The sequence below is a fragment of the Terrapene carolina genome, unplaced genomic scaffold (assembly GCF_002925995.2).
Source record: "Terrapene carolina triunguis isolate 2854851 unplaced genomic scaffold, T_m_triunguis-2.0 Scaffold30, whole genome shotgun sequence".
Taxonomy (NCBI): domain Eukaryota; kingdom Metazoa; phylum Chordata; order Testudines; family Emydidae; genus Terrapene; species Terrapene triunguis.
In genome coordinates, this window is record NW_020664381.1 from 33,139 (window position 1) to 55,899 (window position 22,761).

At 42.8% G+C, this 22,761-nt stretch overlaps 1 protein-coding gene across 1 annotated transcript in view; it reads right to left on the bottom strand.

Annotated features, from left to right (window-relative positions):
• Nucleotides 1-2,320: 2,320 nt before the first annotated feature.
• The window catches only part of LOC112119865 (ribosomal RNA processing protein 1 homolog A), a 28,762-nt gene continuing 8,321 nt past the window's right edge, over nucleotides 2,321-22,761 (bottom strand). Inside the window, exons 5-16 of the mRNA XM_024218745.2 lie at nucleotides 22,322-22,383; nucleotides 16,944-17,073; nucleotides 14,952-15,016; nucleotides 14,219-14,385; nucleotides 13,397-13,488; nucleotides 11,745-11,842; nucleotides 10,989-11,008; nucleotides 10,356-10,484; nucleotides 8,591-9,336; nucleotides 6,253-6,399; nucleotides 4,788-4,854; nucleotides 2,321-2,733 (exon numbers count right to left, since the gene is read on the bottom strand). Of these exons, the coding sequence (XP_024074513.2) occupies nucleotides 2,546-2,733; nucleotides 4,788-4,854; nucleotides 6,253-6,399; nucleotides 8,591-9,336; nucleotides 10,356-10,484; nucleotides 10,989-11,008; nucleotides 11,745-11,842; nucleotides 13,397-13,488; nucleotides 14,219-14,385; nucleotides 14,952-15,016; nucleotides 16,944-17,073; nucleotides 22,322-22,383 (1,911 nt within the window). The 3' untranslated portion in view covers nucleotides 2,321-2,545. The remainder of the gene's footprint in view (nucleotides 2,734-4,787; nucleotides 4,855-6,252; nucleotides 6,400-8,590; nucleotides 9,337-10,355; nucleotides 10,485-10,988; nucleotides 11,009-11,744; nucleotides 11,843-13,396; nucleotides 13,489-14,218; nucleotides 14,386-14,951; nucleotides 15,017-16,943; nucleotides 17,074-22,321; nucleotides 22,384-22,761) is intronic.

The window sequence follows — 22,761 nt, forward strand, 5'->3', positions numbered from 1 at the left end:
CAACTGCATTGACAATTTTTTGGGTTTTCTTAAAAACTTGTCCTTAATGAAATTCCAGGCACCACTGAAGCAAATGAAATACATATTACACATGCATATTTACAAGACATTCCACCAATATAATGGTACAGACACAGAATGCATAAATCCATGAGCCCCAATGAGCAATCATATCACTACAATATTCATTAAACTGTGACTGCCATTTTTACCCACACCATTTAGCATCTGTGGGAGATAGGACATTTGGACAAGCACTCGGTCACAGGATCCAGAACCAGTAAAGAGGGACGAGATAATTTAAAGATGCTTGCAGAAAGATGGGAAAAAAAATAGACATTTTGTTCAAACTTCTGATCCCCAGTATCTCTATACACACCAAGTTCAACCCCCTGATTGTGTTGCATCTACATCCTTGGAGGAATACTGAATCTCAAACATAATGCATTAAAGTCCATGCACCTACAAATGCTATTATGCATATTCCACAAGAGACTTCTTACCCACAGTACAAGATAAACAGCACAACATATTATTGATTAGTCCTTGTTAACTCCTACTCACCACTGTCTTCTCAGAATAAGTCATTTTCTTCGATAATGAGAATTTCTCATATTTATAAATTAATAATGTACCAAACAGCAAATATTAATATTGTTGTCAGATGTATGCTCCTTAGTTCTTTATTGAGCAGCCAGATCAATAACAAAAAATACAGCCCACTGAAATTCAGTCCTTCATTTTGACTGAGTAGTAACATTCAAACAGCAGGACTAAACGATTTTCTAAAGCTCTTATGTCAGTACCACAAGTCGTGGACTGGCATTAATTTGGTGTAATAGCAAGAGCCATTTAACACTGAGCACCATCATTAATTTACAATTATACAAACATTTTGGAGAAATTGTAAATGAACTGGTCTCTCAGAAGGTAGAGTTTCATTCTAGTAGCTTTTGGAACTATTTGGCAGAGGACAGCAGGCACCAAATACTGGTCAAAAGATATGGATCTATCTATCTTTCTAGATAGATTTTACATATTTACTCCGCTGGCTAAAGTAAACATCTGCATTTTGATATGACAAGATAATGATATAGGCTTTCTGTGCCTATGGATTCCCAGAGGAAATGGAGGGAAATTAAATGAATAGCTGTGTCCTGACACTCCACTGTGCTTTAAGACTGAAGTCCAATGCAGAGGTCTGGTACAAATCCTTTTTTGTATAGGTAGGTCTTTCAGCAAAGACCTACTGCACCAGATTACAGAATAGTTTCTGCATCATAATTTGTCAGAATAAATTAATGGTCTGTTACAGAAGTTTCTCTCATTCTTGACTGAAGTTATAAGAGTAAGAAACGAAATTAAAACAAAGTCAAATCATAGGGATAATCATAGAATACCTGAGTATTCCATGCAGAATAAAACAGACCAGAAATAAATCCTGTAGAAATAATTCTTCTGATTCTACCTTAAAGAAAAAGCTATGAGCTGCTTGGGCTATAAAGCTCTACCTTGTATTTAAAGGCACCAAGGTTTTCAGAGAGATGCGTATCCTAAACAAAGATGCACTACTCTGATCTAGCTTGCTTTAATATGGTATAAACTTCATTCAGTGAATGAAAGTCTGACCTCTGCTCAAATGTAGTGACACCAATTGATAGAGGAGGAAACAAAGATTGTTTTGAAACTTTTGCAATCTCTTTGGGAAAGAAGACAGAACTGAACATTAGAATACAAGAGACTTCTCAAATATGATAGCATTATTTCAGTTGTAGTAGGTAAAAGAAAGAATGTGGAGGAGCCAACTCCGCCACCACAAGTGATAGTGAAGTACAAGTCAGATTTGGCACTTGTTTTACAGATATTCATGTGGTTTGCATATAAGCAGCTGATTGGCCAATCAATGTCAGGGGTTTATGGATGAAATGATCATCTGAACAGCTACTTTATTTCTAATCCATGGAAACGTTTTGCTGCCATGAGTAAGGCTACTGAAAGTGAAGTGGTCCATTAAAACAGACACTAGGTTTTCATTGTCAGAAGTCGATTAAACAGCTCATTAGCAGAAACAGGCTAAACCAGAATGCCAGTGATCAGATGACACACGAGGCAAGAATCAGGAGCAAATCTGTAAATACAGACATCTGCCTAGTAGGTTTAAACATCTACATTTTCTCTTTAACATCCTGACCTGCTGAAGACAGTCAAGCAGCTTGAAGAGCAAGTTTTCTTAATCAGTCTCGAAGTATTGACCCTAACAGTTCTTTAACTAGCAAGTCTCTTGAGAATGTCATGGGGAGAGACCACAACTTTTAGAAACCTGGGCAGACTCTCATTTTAATCCCTTTTCTGTAACAGGTGGAACAAGGTACTTCACAAGGTACAGCTGAAAAGGTGGAAAAAGCAGCAGCGTCACAGGTCACAATCAGAACCTTTTATATACAGTTCAGAGCAATTTAAAAAAATAGAGAAGTCCAAAATACCTCCAGAGAAAGTTCTAGTTTCCTGAAATGTCATGTACAAAAGTAGGCCACTCTGAGTTGGCTTAAAAGAAGTCCATAGCGGTTGGTCTCTTCTTAGCTGGTGTTACAAATGATTTCTTCATCTGGGGCTCTGCTGTGGGTGTACCAGGTGACTTCAGCACCCCATGGGGAGGCTTTTGTTCGGGGTTGAAAGCCACCCGGGAGGCTCCTTCTGGGCTCACTAAGATACTTTTGTCTGTCTTTTTAAATTCTGTCAAATAAAAATTAAAGGACAAAGTTATTAGAGATCCAGACACAGAGATTTAGGCAGTTCCACAGTTCCCTGATTGCTCTGGCACCCAAATGGGTACCAAGGAAATCTGCCATTAATGCACGAGATCCAGGCTGTTAGCAAAAATCAAAAACCTAAGATTTGCGGGGATGGGGTATGGAAGAGGTCAGCCTGAATCTCCAGCTCCTGATGGTGCCTTATCACTCTCTCTTTAGGTTGTGCTACCACCTCCAGCTGTAACCCATGGACTGACTGGTGGTACCCAGAGAGAACTGGCTGGCCATGTGGTGCAGCTCTCCTTGTTACCAGATCCTCTATTGTGTTAAAAGCCAGCTAAATACTTTCCTCCTATTCCTGCAGTTGCCAGTTATTCCACGATTGTAAGTGGGAGGCAAGGTGCCCACAAAACAATCTCTCTATAAAGATGCAATTGAGACTGAGAGCCCCTGATCTAGGTTTCTTAACAAACTTTACATCTTCTTATTGAAAGGAAGGAAGGGAACAAACACTATTCATACTGTTTAAATCCCATGGTCCTAGCGGTTGATGACCATTGCTGGCAGTAGGGTTTAAGATGGTTTATGAGCACACACACTTACTGTGGTAAAATATACAGAGTCTGCTACTCCAGTGCTGAAATAATAAGATGTGGTCTACATCTTAGAGAGGGATGAAAAGGTAAGAAAATGGATACTTTGCCTTATTACATTAGAAATCAATTTCAATTTTATACACATCAATATGTCCCCAAGAAAAGCATGAACATGTAAGAGTTCGTGTGTGGGGATACTTATTTGTTAATATCATGGTCAGTAGAGGCAGCCAAAGTAAAACTGGAATTTTTCCATAATAATGGCGATTCCCCTGCCTTGGAGCATGGACCGTCAGCGTTTCACAGATGTTTCTATTGGGAGGCAGAACGAAGCAATGGGGAATTTGAAGACAAGGAGCTTCACAGAATCACAGAAATGTCAGACTGGACAGAACTTCAATAGGTCATCTAGTCCAATCCTTCCGCAGTGCAGGGGATTAAGTATTACCTAGACCATCCCTGACAGGTGTTCGTCATTGGAGGTTTTTAAGAACAGGTTTGACAGAGATTTCACAACCTACCTAGGTAATTTGTTCCAGTGCTTAACTATTAGGAAATTGTTCCTAATGTTTAACCTAAATTTCCCCTGCTGCAATGTAGGCCCATTACGTCTTGTCCTGACCTCAGTGGAACAGGAGAACAATTTATCACCCTTCTCTTTAAAACAGCCTTTTATGAACTTGAACACTGTTATCATATCCCCATCAGTCTTCTCTACTCCAAACTAAACAAACACAATTTTTTCAATCTTTCCTCATAGCTCATGTTTTCTAGAACCTTTAATCATTTTTGTTGCTCTTCTCTGGACTTTCTCCAATTTGTCCACATCTTTCCTGAAGAGTGGAGTCCAAAACTGGACACAGTACTCCAGTTGAGGTCTTCTCAGTGCTGAGTAGAGTGGAAGAATTACTTGTCATATCTTGCTTACAACACTCCTGCTAATATATCCCAGAATGATCTTTGATTTTTCTGCAACAGTGTTACAGTGACAACTCATATTTAGTTTGTGATCCCCCAGATCCCTTTCTGCAGTACTCCCTCCTAAGCAATTTCCCATTTTGTATTTGTGCAATTGATTACTCCTCCCTAAGTGGAGTACTTTGCATTTGATCCTTATTGAATTTCATCCCTTTTCTCCAGTTTATCAATTTGAATTCTAACCCTGCCCTCCAAAGCACTTGCAACTGCTCCCAGCTTGGTATCGTCTGCAAACTTTATAAGTGTGCTCTCTATACTATTATCCAAATAATTTATAAGGATATTGAATAGAACCGGACACAGGACAGATCCATGCGGGACCCTACTTGATATGCCCGTCCAGCTTGACTGTGAACCATTGATAACTAATTTTTAAGAATGGTTTTCCAACCAGTTGTCCACCCACCTTATAGTAGGTTCGTGTAGGATATATTTCCTTAATTTAGGAGAACATTAAACTCACCTGCAGTCATGTTCTTATTCAATCCAAAGGTGACTTTTTTGGAGCTGGAACATTGCAGCTTGTTTAACTACAGAATAAAATGAAGATGGCAAATAAAGATTGATTTGAGGCAACATTACGTCTGTTTCCCTGCTGGAACTCTGAGGAGTCCCAGTTTCTTCCCTTGTTGTAGATACCCTCCCCACCTTAAAGGCCTAGGCATAGCAGCCTTTGCTTAGCAGCCACCATCGTAATGGACAAGAAGGAATAATATTTCTTAAAGTTGACTAGATCGCTCGCCAACAATCGAGAAGATTGTCTTTCCTCCCAGATGTTAAGTACGCTGGCCTCACAGCACTCTTAGCCCACCGAGCTACGAGGGTGTTACAAAGCATAATTTTAATAGGGCTTAGAAATATTGAGAGAAAGTTTAAGAGGCTTATATGGAAACAAGTTGGCGGTTTCAGAAGACCTCTTCTGTTACAAGCTTCCATGAAAAGAAAGAACTGCAAAAAATGTAGAGCCCATCTGTAAGAGCAATAATTATTTGTTCTTTTATTATTCTCAAAATAATGTAAACCCTCAAAACTACACTTTAGACAAGAGGGATTTCTTTTAAACAATGAAAGATGTCACCATCCCAATTTGTCAGCCTTAGGAAATATGCCTGAATCAGCTTACACTACTCAAGTGGTTTGTTTGGTTATTTTATTTTTTTAAATTATTTTAAAACTGCCTATCTTGGGCAGATTAGGTGTCGAGAAGATTAGTGCAGTTTATTGGGGGAGAAGGAGGCAGGGGAGACTAAAGTGGTGGCAGAGTTTGGTTAGACGTAGACAGAGGCTTCACTTTCCACCTTACCCCCTGAAGAGGAAGACAGCCACCAGCAAGAGCAACCCAGATAGACGACGTTGCAACTGTGGGGATGATCATTCTAATCAACTCAGATGGCAGATAATCCAGCCACATACAAGCAACAAGTTACATAATATTACTTTTGAAGAGTTTAAACTGCTCACATTGACAGCTTTGCTTTTGTGTGTGGGGGGGAGGGGAGAGGAAATATATGTATATAGATTGAATTATTGAATGGACAATTAAAAACCCCATGGCAATCACAACTGTATCTGCTGAGGAACTCCAGGCCCGTTTTCATTGAGGGTAGGGTTCCCAAATTTTTATCAAGTATGAACCGTGCTGAGAATTTGTCAGGAGCCTCAGGGCCACATCTAGTTTGCACAGGATGGAGCAGACAACAGCTGCCCTTCCACAGTCATAGATGCTGCCTATGGAGACTATAGGTCCCAGCAAAACTAGATTGAGACACTGGTGTGATCCAGATGGAGTATCACAGGCTGAGACCCACACCTGGGCAAGCTGCCCTCTGTTTTCAGATGCGGGTGGCCATGAGCCACGTCGTGGAGTTCCGTGAGCCATACTTAAGGCAACCCCCCAATTTTGGCAGACCAAATCAGGGTCACTTTACCTGCATGGAGGCTCTGGTTGAAGAGAGGCTGCCTTTGGCTTTCCTGAAGAACACCGGCTTTGGTAAAGTTGTTTTTTCAAATTTCACAAAGTCATTCCCTGTCTTTGCCTTCTTTTTCTTTAATGGAGTGAGAGTGCCACCAACCTCCTATGAGGGGAAAAATAAAACAAAAGTTTACTCAGCGTGAGAAAGAGCAACAGCTAACTGAGAAATAGAGGGTGCTAGGGTTAGTGCTAGCCATTTGCCAGTGGTGGCCATAGTTAAACAATGGTCACTCGTCATGAATGAATGCTAGTTTGTGGTCACTTGTTAGTCCCCTGGTTAACATTTGCCGCCATTACAAAAATGCCTCATAAGTTTGCATGATTGGAAGTCTCTGTTCAAGAAAGGTCAGCGCTGGAATAGCAAGACCGTTGAATGGGAAGAGGAGGTGCATTGATGGAGTTCTGGAAGGTGAAGGGAACTTGTAAGTTCCCCGTCAGGGTCCAGATAATGGCATCATTTTCAGGAGCACAAGGTTTCCCTACTCCCTTCTATGTCCATCTGGGAGCTCTGAAGCTTTCCCCTTTCCCTCTGCCCCACTAGGGTCAAGGATTACATGGGATTGCTTTTGGGTCCGTTTAACTCTACTCCTTTAGCTGGATGGACAGAGATGTGGACAGGATGCTACTGAGAAATACAAAGCATGCTTTCCTCTCTAGGGACTGAATATGCGAACAATACATTTTAGCCTGGGGACCAAGAAAGCTACCAGGAACGAAACCAAAGTCTCTTGCAGAGCACTGGCCACTGAGTGGCTGCCCTCTCCTCATAGACAAACTGAGTAATGTTAGTTTAGATTATATTAAAAATATACAAATAAATAAAAGGAGGGGGAGATCAGAGGGGTCCCTTTTCAACACAATCTGAATCTCATGGCCACTGGGACTAGAACTAATAAAATTATGCTCCACTTTAAACAATGCAGAAGTCTTAGCTTCCCAATTTTAGCAGGCAAACTGTGAAGCAATTCTGAACATTCCTGGTTTTGCCCTTTCCTGTTCTTTTATGATGTATAGAGTTAGCTTCTTCCGATTCTCAAAATTTTTCATGCTTGGGAAACCAAGACTCAAAACATCTCCAACTCCTCTCTGCTGGAAGCAGGGCAATTTGCAATTCAGGATACAGCTTTGCGGGACATCATTTTTGAGTTCTAACCTCCTCCATCAAAGACAGAGAAGTGAGAACTTGATATTACACAATTTAAAACAAGATTTAAAAAAAGGGGAATCCGTCTTTGTACATCATAAAGGAGTGAAGCAGTATTTAGTTCTGCACCAGAGATAGGTTTAAAGATCCAATATTTTGCAAACTCTCCAATGGCAGAAATGTGAGATTTGCAATTTGGAAATGCCAATTTCCAATACTATCACGAAGCACTCACTCTCTGAACACATAGCCCTTTAAAAAAAATGATCACAGTACTACGTATAAAAAGCTCTGGAAACTTTCTAACAGTATCATATGTATGAGTTATTAGTCCTCCGAGGACTATACCGTTAGTCCTCATCTATACACAAATTTGCACAGGTTTAACTAAAGATGTGTATTAAAACGTGTTTAAATTGGTGTGTAACCAAGGCATACACAGTACTTAAGTAGCCTGGTTTTTAAGGCAGAGGAACAAAGAACGTGCATAAATGTTTGCAGAATAGTTTCCTTTGAACCATAGCAAAGACAAAATGAATGGTGTGAGGTGCAAAACTTGGACTAAAATGTTTGAAATACATCAGTAAACAAAATGAAAATATATAACTTGTAAATATTCAATAATTTTCATTAAGGAAAAAACTCTGAATATTTCAAGGAAAAACTGCCAGGATTCCTGCAGTGTTGTCTAAGTCATAACCTGCGAAGTATTTTTGGACCCTAAATGCTTTCTAAATTCAGGCTGCCTCCACTTACCCACAAGGGAGGGTGTAGGGGACAAAAACCAAAATGACCATAAATTATTGCAAGGAACAACAATTGCTGCATCAGAGATGGCCTCCTGGCCAAGAACAAGTTGAGCACAGCATTGGATGCAATGCCCTCCTTCCAAGAATTTGGCCCATTCACACAAGTAGTCATGGAAGCACTACGAGCAATGAAAGTCCCCATCTTAGATTCAGATCCATGACATTCCTGGGTGGTGAAATATACACATGGGACCCTCCCACTCCCTTAATTCCCAATTGATATTGTTATCCCTTGACAAGGGGAATTTAACGCATGTAAAAAAACATCCCATAAACCACTCAGCTCATACTGAATTCAAACAAGCCTCACAGGCAAAAGACAATTAGAGCCCTCTGCTTACACTCTTTTTGCTTTTCTTGCATGCAGCCTCAAGAACTCCCTTCACTTCAACAGAGTTTATCACCTCCTTGATCTTCCTCTTCTTTTTCAGGGATGGTGGTTTCTGGTTTGAGACCCTGAGCCCATCTAAACTGCCCAACTTAGGTTTTTTCTTCAATTTGACTTTTTGGGGCAGTGTGGATTCAGAGTCCCCTTCTCCTGTAAGGCTATTCTGCAAGCTTTCCTGTTCTGACTGCAGAGCAGCCTGTTCAGATAAGCCATTGAGTAAGACAGTCCTCATTTTCTGTTTCTTTTTCACCATCTTGGTAGTAGTTACAGTGGCACAGTCACTGCCATCCCACAGGGCATTGGCATTAGCTGGTCCATTTTGAGATACAGGTTTTACATGAACTTTCTGCAGTTTTGTGTTCTTTTTCTTGAGTTGTCTCCTTTTAGTCTGCATTACGTCAGTCCGAGCATCCTGTGCACAGTTGTCACCATCTCCTTCGCTGCCAGTTACGCCAATTCCAGTCTCAGTTGCCTCTTTGTCTAGAGATTTGTTTTTTCTTTTTCTTTTACTAGTTTCTGGTGCTCTGCCCTTGTTGGGTTCTTTGGGTCCTACTGCATCAGGCACCCCCTCCTCACTTCTCCCATCAGCTGTGCTGGAGTCTGCAATTTGACAGTCCCTCTTCTTCCGCCTCTTCCTCTTCTTCTGGAGTCCTGATGCATCATCTTCCTCTGTACTTGATGCCTCTTTTCCATCCTTCTCTGCAAGGAGGCAAAATCAGAAAGCAGCAACATTTAACCCAAATATAAAATGAAAAGACAACTGCAATAGAGGAGTTGCTTTCCTTTCATCCCTAAATCTTTACTACACGTACGGCCACAGAGTCTATACCATTTTTTCCAGGCCTATTAATGCTTTTCTTGCCTTTTTTCATGTTACTGCTGGGTTGCCAGCAGTTGCCCATGAGTGGTTCTAATGTAGTAATATCTCCACCCCGTCAAGGTGCTCTCTCTTGGAGGCCTTCCTGATGGTAAACCCATTAAAAGGCAGCTCATGTGTCAGCTGACTCTGGTAGATTTTCTTGAAGAACATTAAGCTTGTAGCAATGTAAATGCAAACCCTGATGGTAGAAACAGTTGTAAAGCCTCCTAGATAGCTTATTTCCATTCCTCTCTTCCAGACATTCCCCCTACTTGCTTATGTTCTAATGGCATTCCTCTTTCAAGGGGACAGAGATGTTCTTGCTTTCACAGTAAATACCAATAGTACTGCTTGACTGGGTAAAGGCAAAGCACAGCTTCTTCCCAATCTGCCGCATATTGGGTGAAATCCTAGCTCCACTGACGTCAATGGCAAAATTCAATGAGGTCAAGATTTCAACCTTTACCCTTCATTGCAATGAGACTCAGAAATGGTGAATCCCAAGCAACTGATCACTCACTTAAAACAATCTCAGCCTGTTATGTTGCCAGGCCACACTAGGTATGTCTGTTCTGCAGCTGGGAGCAAGCCTCCCAGCTTGGGTAGACAAACTTGTACTAGCAGGGTTTGAGCTAGCATGCTAAAAAGAGAAGTGTGAGCACTGCAGCTCAGTCTCTCAAGCCCACCGGACCCCCTAGGCTTGAGAACCAGAGTCTTAGTGAACCACACATCTATTTCTAGCATGAGCCCTGCTAGCCTGAGTCCATCTACGCAGACTAGGAGACTCACTCACCGCTGCAGTGTAGACGTACCTACGGACTGGCGAGAGTGGTCTCACTTCCCTAGCTTTGCCTCCTACCTTTCTCTTTTTCCAGCTTGGCTTTCTCCATGGATTTGACAACTTTTTTCTTTCGCCTGCCCCTGCTGAATGTATCGTCATCTTCATCTGTAGAAATATCTTCAGGGAAATCATCTTGTGGGAAGATTCCTGTTGAGCAAAAAGTCTGATGAGATGTCTGAAAATACCCCCTTCCCCCCCCCCCCCCCCCAAGTAGTTTCTGTGTTCACATACAGCACAAGGGGCACAACCACTGATTCCCCACTCCACTTGTCTATCAGTTCGTTTAAAGCACTGCAAAGAAATGTGCACAGAAGTGTGCGGTTTCTTCATTATTCTGAATCAAACTGATCATGTTTCTCACTTAAGAAGCAAAGCATTTGAATAAAAAGGCAAGACCTCAGCTTATAAAATTACAATGCTGCCCCAAGTTGTGAAGCATTAGATATGGGGACCTGACCTCCTTTGTGAATCTGAGCAAGTTATACCTCCTAACGAGAAAACTACATCACAGCAATAACCTCTGAAACTAATATCCTTCAAACATAAGTAAAAACAGCACACGAAGACAACATTCACTGCAAATCTACACTGAGAACAGGATGAATCATTTAGCAGAATAAAAGTGCTTCTTTTTTGATGCTCAATTCTCACCTTCTGCTAGGTCCTGGAACCTGAAAAAGTTAAAAAAAAAAAAAAAAGTCTTACTGTTACAATATTTGACTGAAATGTCACCACGTTATTGCATTTATGATGCACACGTCCCACTTTTGAGGAAAGCATAATACATCGGAGGGCTACAAAAGGCTAGCTCGCCAAGAGAACTGCCTCAGAACTCCAGCAACTCAAAGCCAAACTACTGAAGAAGTCTTGGCAAGAGTGCGATTTAACACTGCCGCTCCCCTCCCCCGCAGTTTGAGCACAGTGCTGTTCAAATACTGCATAATTTAAGCGAGGGTGGAGTAATCTGCGAAGTGAAGGCGTGGAAGCCTGATCACTTGAAATACTTAGAACTATACAAGACAAAGCGCTTGACAATGCAACGCAGGGAACAATCCTAAACTGGTACGAAGTACAGACAAGACAATTCAAGTCCCTTCCAACTCTAGTGTCTAGGAATCTGTGAAAAACACAAAATCAAAACCAAAATCGGTCTCAGACCCATACATATATCCATGTCTGACAGAGATTTTGTACTCATATTACCACATACTGTAAGCAAGGTCTTCTTTCTAAGATATCTGGGCCAAGTAGGAATGTACTGGACAGTAAATTCACTGCAGAAACACTTTCATTAAAAGGATGGCAATCTCTTGATGTAGACACTAGCAGTAGAGGGGGTTGGGGAAACAGAATGTCAAGTCTATTTAGACAAATCATCATACAGAGCTTTGTTTCAAGAGAACTCACTTTTTGACCAATTTGTACAGACGTTTTCTGTTAAAGGCAGGTGTATTTTTTCTGCTGGCCAATTCAAAGAGTCTGTCAGCAACAGCTTTGTAGTTAAACTGCCAAAAGAAAGCAAGCACAATACAGTATCTTTGTTAGGCTATCATACTGAACCGCCAAGTATAGCTGTTGTTATAAATACTTCAAGCAGCATATGCTTTTTACTACTTCCAATTCCTTCCACTACACTTGATCTCTGCCAAGATTCAACCCCCGAATGCACATGCTAGCTTTATGAATGGGTTTTGTCTGACTACATAACAATGGGAGAAACCAGGTAGGTGAGGTAATATCTTATTGGACCCACTTCTGTTGGTCGAAGAGACAACCTAAGAGCTCTGTGTAGCTTGAACACTTGTGTCTTCCACCAAGAGAAGTTGGTCCAATAAAAGATACTACCTTATCCACCTGGTCTCTCTCATACCCTGGGATAAACATGGCTACAAAAACACTACATTACAATGAAGCATTCAAATAATATTTTTTCAGAACACTTCTAACCTGGACTCTCATTCAGAAGGAAAAAGCAAACAAATAAATGTGCAACATTCTAGTCCCTGCTTAAGAGCCATAGCCCAACACAGGAACATGAGGCATCTCTGTTGTAGCATAATCCTGGATCCCAGCAGTTTGTTCCAACAAGTTCATAAGATCTGTCACGCGTTTTAGTGCCCAGCCCCATCTCCTGTGTACCCTCCCACCCTATCACTTGTGCTGTCAACATCAATAAGGGATATGCTGACTCCTGGGACAGACAGAACACAATATGCTTTTAGCAACTTTTTTGGTACCTCTTGAGCAGGGCCGGCTCTAACTTTTTTGCCGCCCCAAGCAAAAAAGCCATAACACCTCCCCCCCGCCCCCCAAGCGCTGCACTGCCCCGCCGAAACACCCCCCTCCCCGAGCGCCGCGCCGCCGAAACACTCCCCCCGAGCGCCGCCGAAACACAAAAAAAACCTTGAGCGCCGCTCCGCCGAACCAAAAAAAAAACAAAAACAAAAAACCCCGGGCGCCCCCCTGCGATTGGCCGCCCCTTACAAGGTGTTGCCCCAAGCACGTGCTTGGTCGGCTGGTGCCTGGAGCCGGCCCTGCTCTTGAGGTGAAAGGGGGAAAAAAGGGGGCAGGGGAGAGAGAAGAAAAAGAATTTGGCACATGTACGTCTCTTTTGTCATTTGTTTTGTAACCTACTCACAAGAAATATGTTATTAATGTGACACTCAGCTGAAGACATTTAGGGTATGTCTACACTGTAATTAAAAACCCATGGCTGGCCCGTGCCAGCTCACAGGGGCTCGTGGGGCTGTTTAATTGTGGTGGGGATGTTCCAGCGTGGGCTGTACCCTGAGCTCTGGGACCCTCCCGCCTTGCAGGTCCTATGGCCCAGGCTTCAGCCCAAGCCCAGAAGTCTACACTGCAATTAAACAGCCCTGCAGCCTGACTCAGCTGGTCTGGGCCAGCCACAAGATTTTACTTGCAGTGTAGACATACCCTAAGAGATGTGTACCTTATTATTCGACTGGTGATGTCTCCACTATCCACTAAGTGACAAATAAAAAAGGCCTAGGATTATTCATGGGGATATCATGTTAACATGAAGGAAGCAAGGCACAAACCTGGAGAACAGGACCAATGTTTTCATCAGCATTTTCAGAAAGGTCCTCTTGCACTTCAATGCCCAGTGCAGATTTTTTTGATAAACGTTTGTCTGTTATTACACAAAAAAGATTTTAAAGATCAGTCGGAAAGAATGGGGGAAAAGCGCTGTCCAGTACAGTAGAATAAGAGGAGTACTTGAGCCATGAAACTCTCCCCCCAGGCAGGGAGATGGCATGCAGGTATCATTTACCATATAAGCATAGGGCTGAGTCAGGAGACCTTGATATTTTTCCTTCCTCTAGCACAGACATTCTGTGTTACCTTCGGAAACTAATGCAGATGCTCTACACCTCAGTTACCTGCTCTTTATATTGGGAATGATACATACCCATTTATATCCAAGCATTTTAGTTCTAAGGATGAAAAAGCAATTCAGAACAGCAGTATTGTTTCTGGGTCTTTGAAATGACCATCCCCATAGTAGAAGAAATAGCTTGGAGCAATTCCCTCCTAGAGCATTGCCACAAAATACTAGTTTTTGGACAGTCCTGGGTACTCTACGGCTGTTGCTGTAAGTAGACTGAAATGTGGAACTGTATGGCCTGGTATATAAAGGGAGCACTAAGATGTTTGTAATTGACTAGCATATGGTTACTTTGTCTACTAGATCACCCGAAGAGAACAGAAGCAAGATTTGCTGTTCCTGTATCACCTGCGTGCCCTAAGTTGGCTGAGAGTAGGAATGATATTTTTAAGAGGTGGGATACATATTTGGATCTTGTCAATAGTTACCGTATTTCTTTAAAGAGTGGGCTAAATTTTCATCACTTCTTCCTCACCTTTTGTCACTAGTGGCTCCTTGTTTTCAGCTTCATCTCCCTCGGACAGCTCAACATCGCCATCGCAGCTTGTTTTCAATTCTTTCATTAGATCTTCAATGGCAAAAGGGGACTGATCCACAATGGCTTCAAAGATACCCCGGGCTACTGCCTGCATCAGGTGACGACTGTATTATATAAAAAAGGATGAGAGTGGGAGGGAACACACGCAGAGTGTTAAAAGCCCCTTTTCCTTCCCATTTACATTTAAAACACTTTGAAGACGGTGAGAGAGAGAGAGAGAGAGATGCATCTAACTTTGGGGAAAAAAGTCACCAATTACTTAAACAAGTTGCTTAACTCCAAACAGATTTTCCAGTTTCGTATTTGGTTCTTCCAATGTTATAGCTTGGAGAATTTGCTTGGTTTATTAATTAATATTTTATATTCCAATAGTACCAGATCAGAGTCAGGGCTCTGTTGTGTTAGGTACTCTATAAACACAGGTATAGGTGGTTCCTATATTTACACACCCACTTCACTTATGGTTTTCAGGAACATAAAGGTGAGTTAAGCTAGCCACAAAGGCCTGCCCAGGCAGTTGTTTCTCTATGACCTGAACTTTATTATGTTCTTTGCTTTGCTTCAGTCCATTTGTTTATTAACTTTTGAAATGGCATTTCAAGAACTTCCTAGATCTTAGACTAAATAAATAAATAAAATGGAAAATCCAATATTCATCCATCAAACTTACTCTTTAGATTTGGCAGCAATTTTGCAGAATGGTTCAATAAACTTGAGATTCTGGTCTGCTGTGAGCTATGAGATTAGGAGATAGAAAGACTTAGTATAGTAGAGCAGGCAGGTCGAGTAACTCATTGTAGATTGTGAGGTAGGAGATCTTTCTAAGAGGCTACACGCCAGCACTTTTCATTGTTTTTCCCCCACTAAAATTGACCCGAGTAACACTTCAGCACCACCACCGAGATATTTGATAGACGCACTATAGAAATAGAGTGCTTTGTATACATCGATTTATTAAACTGCACAATATGCACTTGATCCTCAATTCACAGATGGCGAAATGAGACAGAGGAAAAAGTTAAGTGAGTCAGCCGAAGGTCACAAAGGAAGTCTGCAGCACACTAAACCCTGGGTGTCTTCTGACTTGCAGACCTTAACCTAAAGACCATCAAACAAAATAGTAATGAACAATAAGATCTGATCCCTTTGCTAAGCTCAACATAGGAATATAGGCTGAGACTTTCAAAGCAGTCTAGGGGATTTACACACATCTTTCATTACAATTAATCTAAATCCCTTAGGGTACGTTTATACTTACCTCCGGGTCTGGCGGTAAGCAATCGATCTTCTGGGATCGATTTATGGCGTCTTGTCTAGACGCGATAAATTGATCCCGGATCGATCCCGGAAGTGCTCGCCGTCGACGCCGGTACTCCTGCTCCGCGAGAGGAGTACGCGGAGTCGACGGGGGAGCCTGCCTGCCGCGTGTGGACCCGCGGTAAGTTCGAACTAAGATAGTTCGACTTTAGCTACGTGAATAACGTAGCTGAAGTTGTGTATCTTAGTTCGAAGTGGGGGGTTAGTGTGGACCAGCCCTTAGACTGTTTTGAAAGTCTCAGTTATAGGCCATATGAACCGTATGCAATTCTGGGGCTGGAGGAACTGTTGCTGAATTAGAGCCCTGATTGTAGACACTGTCCCCTGCTACAGAAGCTCCCCCCGCCCCACACTTCCTACACCTGCCAACAGAATTGCCTGCTGGGCCACCCATTGCATTCTGCTGTCTCTTCTTTAGCGAGCACTGCTACAAAACTGCTAATAAGCACATCTTGTCTGTTAAAGAGAAAATAGTTACCAGGAGGGCATCTGCCAGCAGCACCACATATGGACTAGCAAAGCGAAGGCTACGAATTAGTATATTGGGGCTGCAGGGACTCCTCCCTAGCAGGCTAAGAAGAACGACATTATGGGGAGGGATTTCAAGTAGTAATGAAATGGTCAGCAGAATTCAGATTCCTGCAGCAGAATTCCACAGCAGGTGCTGTAGAATCAGACTTTAGACTGCTGCAAAATTCTGCTGCTTTGCAATAGCCAGTAAGACTTAAGTAAGAGAGAGGAAGGTCTATACTGAAAGAGATAACAGGCAAACTAAATTAAAGATATTGCTGGTACCTGGCAAATTGTGTAATTTGTTCTTTATGGGGCAGTCTATCAAAATACACATGTCTGAATCCAGTAGTGCCCAAGTCATTGAAGACAGTTTTAAAATTATATTTCTGAATCTCTACAACATGTGGTTAAACAGTCAGGTCAAGTATGGGCTCAAAGTGAATTTTTATAAAAGAAAAGAGTGATGAGAATTTTAAAAATCCCAACAGAAACAACAATTGGGTTTTCTTTTTCCCCTCCCAAAGAAAAAAAAGGAGGGAATCAAAATCAAAAAGATTCCCTCATTATATTTACAATCTAAAATTGGACCAATTGTAGCAGAGTGTGAGAATTGGAAAGTGACCAATCTACGTTCCTTGTCCAAGCTCAGAGAAATGCAAAACTTAGCAGCATAAATAGTGATAAGGAAACAGGATTTTCAGAAATGTCTTCAGTGTTAATGAGTTTTTATTTAAAAATATAAATATAAATAAACGAGGATTTAAAAACACTGATAAGAGATGGTTGTATAATACAGCAATAATAATCACAAAGAGAATTACGTGTTTTCTACCTCCTTGGCTCCAGCTTTAGCCAGTTCTTCCAGATAGATGTCAATAAAATGGAATTTTATCCCATTGGGAGCATTACTTTCTGGGTGTATGACTTCCTTCATTAGCAGATGCAGAAATGGCTCAATCAGACTGGGGAAGGAAAAAAAAAAAAGGCAAGCAGGATACATAAATTTAAAAGTCTGGGTTTAGTTTGCTTTTTTTTAAACCAACTACTAAAAGGTGGCTTTTTGACACTTGTCAGAAATAAAGAAAATATTCAGAGAAGTCCAGTCATAATTTTTACTGCTTAAAAAAATTGTTATTGTCAGAGTTTCCTGAGGTCAGAATATTGTTTGCCGGCAGTAAGGAAATCCACTCAACACAAGTGATTATAGTGGAGTGGCAACTCTATTATAGTTAAGGTTTAGTCTCTTTTATCGTTTAAAAGACTATTCTAAGTGCTTGAGAATCCATATTCTGACTCAGAATGCCTTGAAATTTACTGTGTCTCATGGTGGTAAGGGGGTCCAGATTTGGGGTCATTTGAGCCAGGGGTTCCCATGATACAACTCCCCCTAAAACACCCGCAGCATTTTACAAAATAATCTAGCTCTTCTAATTTTGTGTGCACACCTGGAGCTCAGGCTATGGCTCTAGTCCTCTCCAAAAACTGATCTCAGCTGCTCAGAATTGATCTTACCTAGTGTCTGGCTCCCATTGCCTCTTTGGGAGTGTTATACTGAAGTTATTTAGGATTAGTTTAGGAACTTGGGGTTGGATCGTCAGTAGCTCGAGGCAAAGAGAAATACACACGCCCTGCAAAACTAGGGCCCCTTAAAAGCAAAAGGGTTTCCAGTCAGCCTGCTGTCAGGATAATTGAGTGGCTCCAGGAGATATGCTGCGATCACTGAATCTCAACAACACCCAGGCACTGGGTGTTCGAGCCTTTTCCTTGGCAGCTATCAAAGTATGTATGTTGTCCTTGCTCTAAGCCTAGGCTTTTCTTGGAAGTTTCTTCCCCTCTGAAACCAACATTTCTGGTTTAAGAGAGAGATTTTGAAATCCACATACAGATGGATTTTATTATATAAGTACTGTGGCAAGATGGCTGATGTTAGCATGGTGGGTCCTGCGCTTTTCTTGGCGGGGTGGGGGGGAGGGGCGCTAAGATGCTACCCCTTGCCCCTGCTCTTGGGCGCCGAGGTCCCAGCTAGTGGCCCGGGAAGGTGGTAGAAGAGGGAAGCAGGGGAGGGGTCTGGGTTTGCTCCTCACTCTGAGCCCCAGACCCTCTCAACCCCTGTGGGTTCTTACCCTCTTCCCCCTTGGGTGGGGTACCTTCAGTCCTTAGATGCTGGAGAAGGAAGTCTCTTTCCCCTGCTGGAGCAGAGTCTCCCTTACTTTGGTTCTCTGGTCTTTCAACTCTCACAGCACACCTCCAAGCTCCAGTCCTCTCTCCTTCCTCCTCCTACCCTGACTGCCTGAAGCAGGGGGTTTTATTAGGTTCCTGACAGGGCCTTAATTGACTACAGGTGCTTCAATTAACCTGTAGCAACCCTCCCTAATCTACAGGGACCCACGCCTTAATTAGTCTAGGGCAGGGATTGGCAACCTTTGGCCCCTGGCGGGCCGGGACAGTTTGTTTACCTGCCGCGTCCGCAGGTTTGGCCGATCACAGCTCCCACTGGCCGCGGTTTGCCGCTCCAGGCCAATGGGGGCTGTGGGAAGCGGTGCGGGACGAGGGACTTGTTGGCCGCCGCTTCCCGCAGCCCCCATTGGCCTGGGGCAGCGAACCGTGGCCAGTGGGAGCCGCGATTGGCTGAACCTGCGGACGCGGCAGGTAAACAAACCGGTTCGGCCCGCCAGGGTGCTTACCCTGGCAGGCCGCGTGCCAAAGGTTGCCGATCCCTGGCCTAGGGCTTATATATTCCCCCTCTACCATTCTCCCACTGCTCCCTGGCCCTCCTGTATCACAATACCGTCAAAGAAATTGGCATTAATCAAAAGGAAGAGGACAGACTCTAAGAAGCAATTGGGATACTGTAAACATCCTGAACAATGGTACTGAGTATGAGCAAAGGAAAGCAAGTCCCTAGGTCCTCATACACAGCACCCCTAATGTGAACTGCTCATAACATTTTCAGAGTCTTATACTTTGGTTGATGAAGTGGTAAGTGTAGTAAGAGGAGGCCCTGAGAGATAAAACTTGGTATCAGAGGCCTGGTATGAGGCCTAAGGCCTGAACTAAAGTAATAGTCAAGACTTTGCTAACATAAAGCAAAGTTAAGCTGTGAGCCAGAGGCAGGCCCTGCTCATAGAAGCTGGCAAGGAAAGGGCTGATGCTGCAAAAAGATACATACCTAAAAAGTACTGAACACTAGATATTAAAACACTCCTATACTGGAACATTCCACAGATAACATGGAACAGGCCGACCCATCCCAATGACAGGTGCAAAAGGGTAAAATGATGGATAGATCGAACCAACATGTACAAGGTGAGAGGCGGCACCTTACTACGTAGAAGGGTTGTACCTTGCTGCGTAGAGGGGTTGCACCTCAATACGTCAGGAGTGATGTGTAACTTGTTTGTACCTGTGTATAAAAATGTATCCCTGGGGTGGTGTCTTTGTCCGGCCACGGGGGCAGTGGAAAGTCCCGCCACTGAGCCGGGTCCTTGCCAAGAGGCATTTTCTCGTAGTATGCCCTGAATTAGGCTCAGAAACCTACAGGGAACTGCAATTGTGTCCGAGATCGCAATAAACCTAGTCCGAAGTGACTTTGCATCTTACTAGACTCTGTGGTTATTGCGGGTTCTTGTCGGGTTTGCTGTGTCAGCTATCTGCGCAGAGCTGGGACAGCACACAGAGGGAACACACGCACGCAGCCGAGTGATATCAACAGGAGAAAGCAGAGCACCACACCAGTAGCATCTCACAACAGTAAGGACTAAAGGGGGAGGCGGAGGCGTCGTAGCAGTGAGGGGCGTGCTGGAGCAGTGCAGGGATCGTGGGGGCTGGGGAGGGTGCAGGGTAAAGAATGTCAAGTGCACTTATACTTATTTCTCTGGAAACCAGGAAATATGAAGTTACAATACACAACATACCCACAACGCAACCTTAACTCTGTGCACTGGAGCTAGCAATATTACTGTGAAGGATTCAGTAGCATCGTGCCACAATAAACAGATAAGGAGAACTAAAAGAACGCAGCATTGTTGGTGCTGTGTTCCACAGATTTGCACATCCAGCATTTATCTGCATGCACTCCAGTTGTCTTGCCCGTGTTACGTGTAGCTGTACCAAATAGTGGAGGGATTACTTGGAGCATCTTGGCAAAGCTGTGATTGTGATATGAGAAAAGGAGCATATGTCCCTTGAAGGATCAAACATTTCTCAATTCAGCACTCAGTTCTGAGGATTGTATCAGCAGAAGTATCTTGCTATCAGGATGATCAGCAATCTGGTGCCCTATGTGGCAGTCACCAGGGCAGAGTGAGGGGTAAGTGAAGGCAATGTCTTTGAAGCAATACTTGAGCAAGGGTGAAAATATTATAACATTTAGCAAGTCTGAGATGGTTTGTGTAGATTAAAATCAGAGTAGGTAGCTCCTGTTTACTACACCTGACCTAAATCCAAGTTTTGCTTTAGCAAAGAGAAGATGTAAGATTTTATCTTACAGCGCTTGTGTACTCTGCAGCATCTGTAAGATTAGTGTGTCAGTGTGTGTGTGTGTTATTGGCATGTCTGGATATTGCTCAAAGAAAACAGAGTTAAGGGTACATGGTAGGGATGGCGTGTATCTTTTGTATTTCCCGTTTTCAGAAGCTTAAGTTTCCATTACCTTAACTCTCCATTTCCTGGTTTTCAGAGAAATAAATAAAATGCACTTGACATTGTGGAAGGGCATGAGGCACCACTAGGCAACCTTTCCTCTTCTTTAATTAATAATGAGAAGTACTAGTTTTGAAAGTCATCACCACTCTAAGAGAAGGCCAATCCAGCAGACTGAAGTCAGAGGTTTAGACACAGCATGGAAGTTAGACATTAGAACCACCATCTTGTTTAACAGCTTGTTGAAAATATACAAGACAGTGCATACGAAACAGGACAGACTGGACAGAGAAGTCAGTTTACAGTGAAAGACTGCTATAAGCTGCTTTTATCAAGAAATTGTCACCCCAGACAAGGAAAACGGAATTCCTAAAACATGGATAACAAGATTCCCTTTTCCAGATTTTCTGTGCTAGGACTTCATTATTATTATTATGCATATTCTAAAATTCCACTGCTGGTTCTCCTGGATGCAACGCCAAAAAGCCTGGCAACACCAGTATGCACGGGGACCACTGAATGCAAGACCTGTTATGCCATCATGCTAAAAGCCCTTATATTCAGTATGTGTACATATACTGTGATAGACCCAGACCAGTTGGGAACAGCAGAGTAGCAGAAGGGAGATATACTGGCCACTGGATAAGTAGTTTTCTGTTCCCTGAGTGACCAGAGCAGGGGCTGCTCCAGGCTAATAGACCACCTGACTCCAATTAACCTGCTAAGAGTCAGGTGAGGCAGTTAAGCACCTGACTCTAATTAAGGCCCCTCTGATGCTATAAAAGGCCTCACTCCAGTCAAGCAAGGGGGAGCCAGAGGAGAGGAAGTGTGTGTGTGAGGAACTGGGAGCAAGAGGTGTGCAAGAAGCTGAGAGTGAGTAGGCGTACTGCTGGAGGACGGAGAAGTACAAGCGTTATCAGACATCAGGAGGAAGGTCCGGTGGTGAGGACAAAGAAGGTGTTGGGAGGAGGCCATGGGGAAGTAGCCCAGGGAGTTGTAGGTGTCGTGCAACTGTACCAGGAGACACTCTAAACAGCTGCAGTCCACAGGGCCCTGGGCTGAAACCCGGAGTAGAGGGCGGGCCCGGGTTCCCCCCATACCTCCCAACTCCTGATCAAACACAGGAGGAATTGACCTGGACTATAGCTTCTACCAGAGGGGAAGGTCTCTGGACTGTTTCCTGACCCACAGGTGAATCTGTGAAGCGAGCAAATCCGCCACTAAGCGCAGGACCCACCAAGGTAGAGGAGGAACTTTGTCACAATACCCATATAGCTTTTTCACAAAAGCCTTACTGTGGAATGCACGTTTAGACTAATTGCCTAGGCAAACTTGAGTGTTATCAATTACAACAAATGTTTAACTTAATAAAAAATGTAGACTTTAATCTATGTATTAACTAGATAGCACAAATGATGTGATACATAAAAGGCTTAAACAGAACAAAGAAAGCCAATGACTAAGAAGAGCCATCTAGAGAGGAAGAAGGCACGTTAAATTAAAATATTTTTGATATGGGCAAACCGTGCAACTTCTTTATTATACAATTACATCTAGCAGTTTATTTACCTTTCATCCCATCCATTTCTTTTCAGTACCTCGAAAGATTGCCTCAAAACCATGCGGATTAGCTACAAAGCAGAAGATTTGTTATATGACACTACAGTTTTCTAACTATTTGAGTCAATAAAATAGCTACTCTGACAGTCACATAGGCAGACTCTTTAGTTGAGCTTTTGATGGCCTACAAAGTTTGCTGGAAAGGTTCTTTCATGAGTACATGAGAAGTCTCTCCACTACTGGGAGATGGGGTATAGGCAGCGTGTGATCTGAAGTTCCAACAGCATCACTATTTGCGGTCATTACACTGCAAGCCAAACAAAATACAGTGACCATGGTACATCCCCCCCGCACCGTTCTATGCTGCTCCCCCACCCCCAAAATCCTCCAAAGCAGTTAAGGTGCATTCCTCCACTTAACCATTTACAGAAATTCCAATTTAATAAATT